We start from the raw sequence: 8,431 nt of genomic DNA on the forward strand, positions 1-8,431 counted from the left end.
CTGGTGCTGAAGCAAAGTCCTGGTGGTCTATTGTAATATTTAAAAAAACTACTAACAACAAAATGTAACTTGAGTATATATCGAGAATATATCATGAGCAGGAGTACAGCCTTTCCATAAGCACTGATTCTAAATATTCTTTCCAATTAAAACATGCTCTAGAATGAGCTAATTGTTATATTCCTTTGGTGTGGACACTAATACATTTTTAGTTATAGTTACGAAAGCCCCACCGGCAAAAATATTATGTTGAAGATCACAAGTTATTTCTTGTTTTGACTATTGTGATCCAGTCCCTAGATTCTATTGGTGAGCTCTGTTTGTTTTTCCTTCAGGATGAGTTGACAGACAATCAGGAGATCATTCAAACGTATCGTCTGCACATCGCTCAAGACATCAATCAGGATAACCTGGGTCTCTTCTGCAACTCCTACAACAGGTGATTTAAAAGGATACTCCAGCCAAAAATGAAAATCTGTCCTGATTTACTCTGTCGAGTCCATATCAGCAGGGCTCAACAGTAAGGATTGCCCGATGGCCCAGGGTCAGCATGAAATACCCTCGATCTGGCCAGTGCTGTATCGTAATGAAAGTCTATAATATGCAAGTTTTTATGCCCTGTCCGTTTAAAATATTCTCAAAAAGATGCAAAAGAAAACTTGTTTCTGTTCTCATGGAAAAAACGCATCTCGGACAACGCGCAAAATACTGAATTGAGTTCTCTTTCAGGTCTTCCTACTCTTAAACATACAGTGCATCTGGAAAGTGGCTGGGCCACTCAAGGACATTCACAGGGTTGTCCTGTAGCCACTTCTTTGTTATCTTGGCTGTGTGCTTAGGGTCATGGTCCTGTTGGAAGATGAACCTTCGCCCCAGTCTGAGGTCCAGATCCCTCTGGAGCAGATTTCATCAAGGATGTCTCTGTACATTGCTGCATTCATCTTTCCCTTGATCCTGACCAGTCTCCCAGTTCCTGCCGCTGAAAAGGACTGGTTTCCTCCAGACAAAGAGTTCAATCTTTGTTTCATCAGAACTGAGAATTTTGTTTCTCATGCTCTGAGAGTCCTTCAGGTGCCTTTTGGCAAACTCCAGTTGGGCTGTGATGAACAGTCAGGAACAAATTAAACCTGGAAATATCAACTCCGATGTGAGTCAATCCGTTAACCCAACCACCAGGGAGATATAGAGCTGAAGGGAAGAACAGCAGGCAGGAGACCAAGTGATGTTAAATAGACGGATGTCTGTAACCAAACAGTTCTTGGACCCTGTTGTCTCCCATAGTATTTTTTGTACCTGCGTTGTTACTGACATTCTTCCAGATATCTTCATTTATGTTTAGCAGAACAAAGAAATGTATACAGGTTCGAAACAATCTTGTTGAATGTCCTTACAGTCTTTCTCCCTCATTCACACTCATGTCCCGTTTCGTTAATTCTCGCTAATAACTTCACTGAAGCAGCACTGCGCTAAAGTGACGGTTTGGATTAGTAATGGAGGATTGTTAAACTGGTATGCTTGGCTGGAATTCGTGATGGAAGAAAGTAGTACATTTGAAAACCGGAAGGTTTTAAAGACACTCCAATGTTGTTTCTGAATTATCTACACACTTTTGCCGTCGAACTGTTGTACAAATGCAATATCGCATCATGTGGCCTGATCCAGGTTTGTTTTGTCCATTATTACAGTCGACTGGATCTGGAGATCGAGAGGCCCATCCCAGGACTTAACGAAAATACAGTCAATACACTGAAGTAGGTTATTTGGTTGTTTTTTATGCTGTTGGTCATGGTGCTTTCATTTTCTAATGCTTTATGTCCCTCTTCTGTTGCCTTCCAGGTCTCCTGCCCTGTTAGTGGTTGGAGACACATCACCTGCGGTGGATGCTGTGGTGAGTAACTTATTCAAACTCAGGGCCTTCAGATATTTCAAATCCTGTCGGCTTGTACCATCCATATTCACTTTTTCTCAAATAATCTGGTTAATTTGTTTTTGTTTGTTTGACAGGTTGAATGCAACTCGAGGCTTAACCCCACCAAAACTACACTACTCAAGGCATGTTTGGTTTTTTTCCTATCTAGAGCAATGTTTTACTGTCATCATTTCAGTGTGAGTAGATGTTGACCTCCTTGTTTCTTCAGATGGCAGACTGCGGTGGACTTCCTCAAGTTGTCCAAGTAAGAATATCCTAAAACCTGTTACAGAATCTGTTCCTACATTTAATTAGTTTGGCTTTTCTGAAAAATAATGCATTTTTTATTTATTTATTTGTAGCCGGGTAAACTCGCTGAGGCTTTCAAGTACTTTGTCCAGGGAATGGGCTACAGTAAGTACCTGTCTTCCTTCTGCCACTTTAAATTCCACTTTATTGTTAACCGTTTGATCATATTGTCTTTCTCATAATTCAATTCGGTACTTTCCACTGTGTGTATTAAATGTGTCACTTGTTTGCATTTTGTGTAATGGCATCTTGTTGTAAGAGAGATGTCAACACCTCAGCTTGATCGACAGCCATTCTTACCACACACTTGTTTATAAAACCAATATTGACGTACGTTATTGTCATGACTATTTACAACTAGGGTTATTGCGTCTAAAACAGGAATAGTAATGTAAATACATATATAACAGTATATGAAATCCTGACATGTTGTACATTGTGATCGGCATGCGAGCACAGCTAAATCGTACTTGTTCCAGGAAAGCACATGGTCCCCTTGGTTCAGTCATATCAGGAATGAGATGCTTTGATAGGAACAATAACCTTCCACAATGACACTTGTCCATCATTGCTTATCTGAGACTTGACCTGTTTTACAATACAAAGCATGATGCTGAGATGGATGAGTGTAGCAGGTTTCAGATCAGGTCTTTAGTGAAGCTGCACTAACACATGACTTATCTTCTGTGTGGCTGTACAGTGATCCGTTCCTCAGAGTGTAAGTACTCGAGTGTTCTTGAGAGCATGTTGTGTGGCATGAACCCTGTTTGAACAACCTTCTCTATCATCTTCAGCTCTATGGTCTTGTTTGCAGTCTGAGAGATCTTTTGACTGTATAACGGTTGGATAGCATATTTACAAATCTTCAAGCATGCCATGTTTAAGATCTATGCTTCAAAATGTTTATATGCTTATATTCAGAATAGATGTCCTGTTCATTTGATATAAACATTGAATGAAGTGAAATTGCATTCAATACTGAGAACTATTTATTACAAAATATTTCAGGAAAGCAGTCACAAATGTACATGTAATGTCGATGAGCGAACTTTAATGCTCAAGTGATGTTTCTGTAAGGGATGTTCAGCACATTACACTCCTCGGCCGCTGTGCTTTTCTTGTTTTAGCTACAAGGTGTGTATCATGACTGTGGGGAAACGTGATCGAAAAGGTCTCGACTCAGTCCGAAAGTGTGTGTTCAAATTTTGATGTGATTAGTCACATTCCTCCTTGATAAGTCACTAATCTAATCCTTTGATCTGTTGACCTTTCTGTCTGGTGTTCCTACTCAAAAATGCATCACTACCCTCAAAAGACTGCACACATAATGTTAGATATTAGTGCAGAGTTTGTGTAGGTGGAGTAAATTAAAATGGCATAGTGATTTACAATTATAATTTGTTCATTAATTACATTTAAAATAGTTTCATTATTCCATCAATGGTTGGGTTGCACCTTTGACACAGTTTCCCTCAAGTGGGGAATGTTTTGTCACTAGGACACTTCTTTTTATTATTTGCTGTTTGGTAGATGTGATATCTAATTTCAGAAAAAAATGATTCAATGATTCGCGCTCAAAATACAGATGGAGCCAGATAGAGAGTTTGTAACCATTGTGAGTCTTAAGGCAAAATTCTTAAAGCGACAATATTGGTACGGCATTTCAAAGGTTGCGGGAAGTCGTGATCTGAAAGGATTGTAAACGGATGCAGACGTCGCTTTATTTCTTCTGAACAGGTAACGTTAACCTTAAGATGTTTCAATATTGCAAACGATAACACAAAACCGTTGCGCACTTGTTGTGTTAATACAGAAAGGTACAGTTTCATCAGTTGTTCTTTCTCTCTTTGTTATGTTCATTATGATAAATGTAATTTAAGAACATAACGTTATTCGAACGGGATCAGTATTATCTGGGGACCTCGTGTGATTTAGAAATTACGTTAACGTTACCTCCCCACATCTGTATTTCAGGTGGCGCGAATTAGCACAGACAAGTGAATTCTGTGATTTTACTCAAATTTACGGACTTACCGCATATCCCGGATAAGATGGCAAGGCTTTGCATATAGTATATATAGTTGTATGGTGTAAAATGATTCATGACCGTGCCCGTCAATATTTGAGACCCGCATTCGGGGATCTTCTGTTCGGTTCACGTTACGGGAGTTTCCATCAGAAATAACAAAATGACCCAGCACCCGAAATAATATCAAAACACTTTAACACAGCCTCCATTTGTGCTATTTGTATTAGTTAATGTTCTTATTTTTTCCGTGTTATATAATCTGTCAAGTTATCTGTGTTTATTATGCGCTACTGGTGTACAGTGAAGATTACAGGCCAGACTCATCCGCACAGTTGAGAAGTTCCGAATCACAACTGGCGTAAAGAAACACCACCGCACATCACCTGCGGTAGCAATTACAAACTAAGATGGCGACAAGGAGGCCAATCCTACGGACTGCCACTTTAATGAATTGTTTAAAATATTACGATACCTGTAGGATTAACACAATATCAATATTTGTAATATCACGGTTATTAGACATATTGATATATTGTGACACCTCAAGTTTTTTAGGAATGCTAAGCAAACCTGGACTTTTTTTTTCTTTTTTGGTCCGGACCAAAGTAAAACGGAAATTACAAATATGAACACACCTTTGGCCAACAAGACATGAATGTCAAGTTTATCTGACATTTGCAACAACCCAGCACACAGTAGCTGCTCACTTACATGCAATTAAATTCTACCCTGCAAGATTTCTGTACATCTTATCTAATTCATTACACACATTTATACTTTCGGGTTATACTCGAAAAGTACCTAACATACATCTACAACTGTACAACTTTGTGTCCGTGGAAATATTTGTGAATGTAGTATGAGTCAACAATGGGTGAAATGAATCTACATTTGTTTTCAGTCTGGTAGGTGGGATTGATTGTTAGTTGTTTTGTTCTTTTCTTGTTACTGTTTGGGTTGTGCGATTAGGTTTTTTTTGTTTTGTTTCACCTATCACAACCCCCTCACGGATACACACAGCATTTTGGGGGAATATCCCAACAGAAGACTGTTTCCCTTCTTAAGAAACTCTCTCAGTTTCTCATGGTGTACTTTCATATTGTCTTTGACCACAATCTAAGCGTTAATTGAAGATTATTTTATTTTTGATGTAAATGAATATTAATGTTATTATTGTTATATGTTGTGTGAAGTTAAATGTAAACTCCTCAACAGTTATTGATAATTTGTGGAGGTCTACTGAAAGTTAAGTTTAGACAACACATTATCATTGACACTTGAAGATGTTAATACCTTAATATATAATCTCAAATATCCCAAACTCAGTCATACTTATCCAATAAAAATCACGGGTTTGTTGTTTTCTGGCTGCCAAATTTCTCATGACATATCGCTCCTACTCCTGCTTCCCGACTTTCCCTGCGACTTCTCCTGTAGCTTCTGCTTAATCTGCCATTCCCTTTTCTCTTTCCTTGCTCTATCAGGAGGTAATATCAAGTGTTCTCTCTCTTTGCCGTGTCCCTCATTTTTCTACCTTATTGTGCTTTTCCCTCTTTTCTTTCCCTTGTTGAACATTATATCCAATGGCTACAGTCCCTCATGTGCTGCTCAGCCACTTGAACAGCGAATCAGGTACCAGGAGATCAGCCAGCACTTTCAGCTGCGCCTAAGCCCGCCATCTAAACCCCTCTTGCTTCCTGTCCTCGCTGTCTGTTCATTCACATCCCTCATGTCTCAGTCACGAGGTCTTAGCGTGTAAAGCATGTTAAATGGACATTTGTCAGTATGTTGTCTTTGTTTGTTTATGATTATAAACAGTCCGAAAGAGTCGGTGTGTTCATGCACACTGTTATTCACTGTCGACCGGATTTGTTTCTTTGATTTACCAAAAACACGCATTTACTTTGCATGCCACATTCTGCATTATCTGACTATTCATTTTGCTGCAAAGGTTAAAATGAATCTGAGCTTGACCCTGACTCAAGGATTCTCTTTCCTTCATGGGAGAATAATGACGGTGCCCAACAGGGTGGATGTATGACCTCGGTGACCTTTAGAGAGGTTTCAGTCTCACAACTGAGTCCTAGGACTGAATCACAATTAGCATATCCGTACTATGTAGTGTGCAAAGTTATGACAAGCGCTTCTCAAACCGTAATACATTAAGCTGCACAGTTTTTATATCTTACTAAATTTGAACAGCGCATGGTTTTTAAGCTAAAATAACCCAGAATCCCTTGCGCTGTGCAGTTTCTATTGCTCCATTATGCCATTGCATGGTACGATACAATCTAACTGCAATTCCATTGGTATTTGGTAGTCAATGCAAATGTAGTGTTCACACTTGGCAACTGTGAAAATTGCGATTCAGCCTAGTGATTTCTTAATAAGATTTATTACATGTCAATCAGTGCAGTCCACTCATTATTCTCCCCTTCCTGGTCCTCCATATGTTTGGATCCGAATGCCGGGACCACCCGCTGAGCCACATGCCCCCATATAGGATCCTTCCACTCGCCATGTTTCAAGCAGGTTCATAGCTTTGTGCGTATTTTCACCTCCTTTGGTTTTTCTCTCTCCTTCTCCCAGTGCCCACCGCTAGCATGACCCGGCTGGTGCGGTCTAGGACCCACTCTGCATCCAGCATGGGTTCAGCGGACGGCTCACGCAGCCGTGCACCCACCAGCCCACAGATGGAGGGTGCCACCGGCGGCTCCATCCACGACAACCAGACCAGACCACAAACAATGGAGGTGTCCTGCTAAATCACCTTGTCTCCAGTCTCCAGCTGGGATCATCCACCTCTATACCCGCACCTCTCAGATTTCTTTTTCCACTCCATCATTTTCTGTGTTTACTTGTTGTTCTCCTGTGACCAGAATGATCTGGTCGAATAGGGGACGCGTTGTTTGATTTGTTGTAATCTACGCATGGACGCACACATACCTGTTGGTTTTACCTTCATCCCGATAGGCTTAACTCTTTATTTCTTGAATTTGTTTATGCTTTGATGTTTTCAGACTCTGTATGCCTATATATTTAGTTGGAGGCTGTTGTATATTCAACATTCAGAGGAGAGAGTTTTCTTTCCCTCTCTCAGTCTCTCTAATGTCTTCCTTGCCCTTGTGTTTTCTATAGAGATGACCAAACCACTTCCTCTTGTCATTTGTTTCCACCTCTGCAAGTCATTTATTTTCTGAATTGGTTTCTTTTTTTTTGAAGTTGTTATTTGTTTGGATTTTCATTTATTGCTGTTATTTTCTTTAACAGGTCATTAAAAGAGCTAGCTAGGGTCTAGCATGACCCTTATTTAAACTAGACATTTATATGCGTATTGTTCATGTATGACTGTAAAACTTAATTCTATTTGGTTTTTATCTGGTTCTTTGGTTTATTGTATTACCAGACGGCCCCCATGTCCAGTGAAGAGGTCCCCCAGGTTTGTATTTAAACAAGTAACATACTAAACATACTTAAAGGATCTGTGATTAGGCATGGCAGACATCGGCCGGTCTGTAAAGAGGAACCACAGGCACTAACAGATCTGAAGCTTATACAACACAAACACTTTGCCTGCTCTTAAACACACAGATTATAGATGGGTTTATGGTTCTCCATTACTTCTGTACAGTGGATGGATATCTCAATAAGCTTATTATTTTGACTAACTTTACTGTCATTGGTCTTTGTTCCTATTTTAATGGATGGCAATTTTCTGTCAATTGCTGATTGTTCTGCTGCCTTGGGTGAGTTTGTGATTATGCGTCGTGCTTTGTCCTCCAAGCATTTAGAGGATGTTGTACTTCATATTGTCTGCTGAGTATATCTATTTGTACTAATATTGAAATAAAGTAGTTGTACATAAACACTTTTGTGATTTATTGTATGAGTATGAGTGAAGGGATGGTTCGCCAAAAAATGAAAATTATTTTATCGTTATTTCATTCACCCTTATGTCATAACAAACCTGTAATAGTTTATCTTACTTTAAGATATTTTGAACGATGTTGATAACCAAACAACATTGATCCCCATTGACTTTCATGTTACAAACACATAACCACTGAAACATATCTCAAAATATCTTCTTGTGTTTAGCAAATATCTTTTTTGTGTTCCCTGTCTTTTTGTTGTAAATTTGTGGTATTTTGCTGTAATTCCACGAAAATAAACTTTAACTTTAA

General features: G+C 39.2%; 1 protein-coding gene across 4 annotated transcripts in view; it reads left to right on the top strand.

Annotated features, from left to right (window-relative positions):
• The window catches only part of ndrg3b (ndrg family member 3b), a 33,755-nt gene extending 25,642 nt beyond the window's left edge, over nucleotides 1-8,113 (top strand). For 3 of the 4 annotated variants that reach the window (XM_056732595.1, XM_056732598.1, XM_056732599.1), the window contains 8 exons: nucleotides 336-439; nucleotides 1,686-1,751; nucleotides 1,837-1,888; nucleotides 2,005-2,052; nucleotides 2,139-2,174; nucleotides 2,272-2,323; nucleotides 5,841-5,879; nucleotides 6,837-8,113. In XM_056732595.1, coding sequence (XP_056588573.1) covers nucleotides 336-439; nucleotides 1,686-1,751; nucleotides 1,837-1,888; nucleotides 2,005-2,052; nucleotides 2,139-2,174; nucleotides 2,272-2,323; nucleotides 5,841-5,879; nucleotides 6,837-7,012 — 573 coding nt within the window. In that variant the 3' untranslated portion in view covers nucleotides 7,013-8,113. The remainder of the gene's footprint in view (nucleotides 1-335; nucleotides 440-1,685; nucleotides 1,752-1,836; nucleotides 1,889-2,004; nucleotides 2,053-2,138; nucleotides 2,175-2,271; nucleotides 2,324-5,840; nucleotides 5,880-6,836) is intronic. The other variant, XM_056732597.1, reaches the window with a different exon arrangement.
• Nucleotides 8,114-8,431: the final 318 nt, after the last annotated feature.

Source organism: Triplophysa dalaica, chromosome 20 (assembly GCF_015846415.1).
Source record: "Triplophysa dalaica isolate WHDGS20190420 chromosome 20, ASM1584641v1, whole genome shotgun sequence".
In the NCBI taxonomy this organism is placed as follows: domain Eukaryota; kingdom Metazoa; phylum Chordata; class Actinopteri; order Cypriniformes; family Nemacheilidae; genus Triplophysa; species Triplophysa dalaica.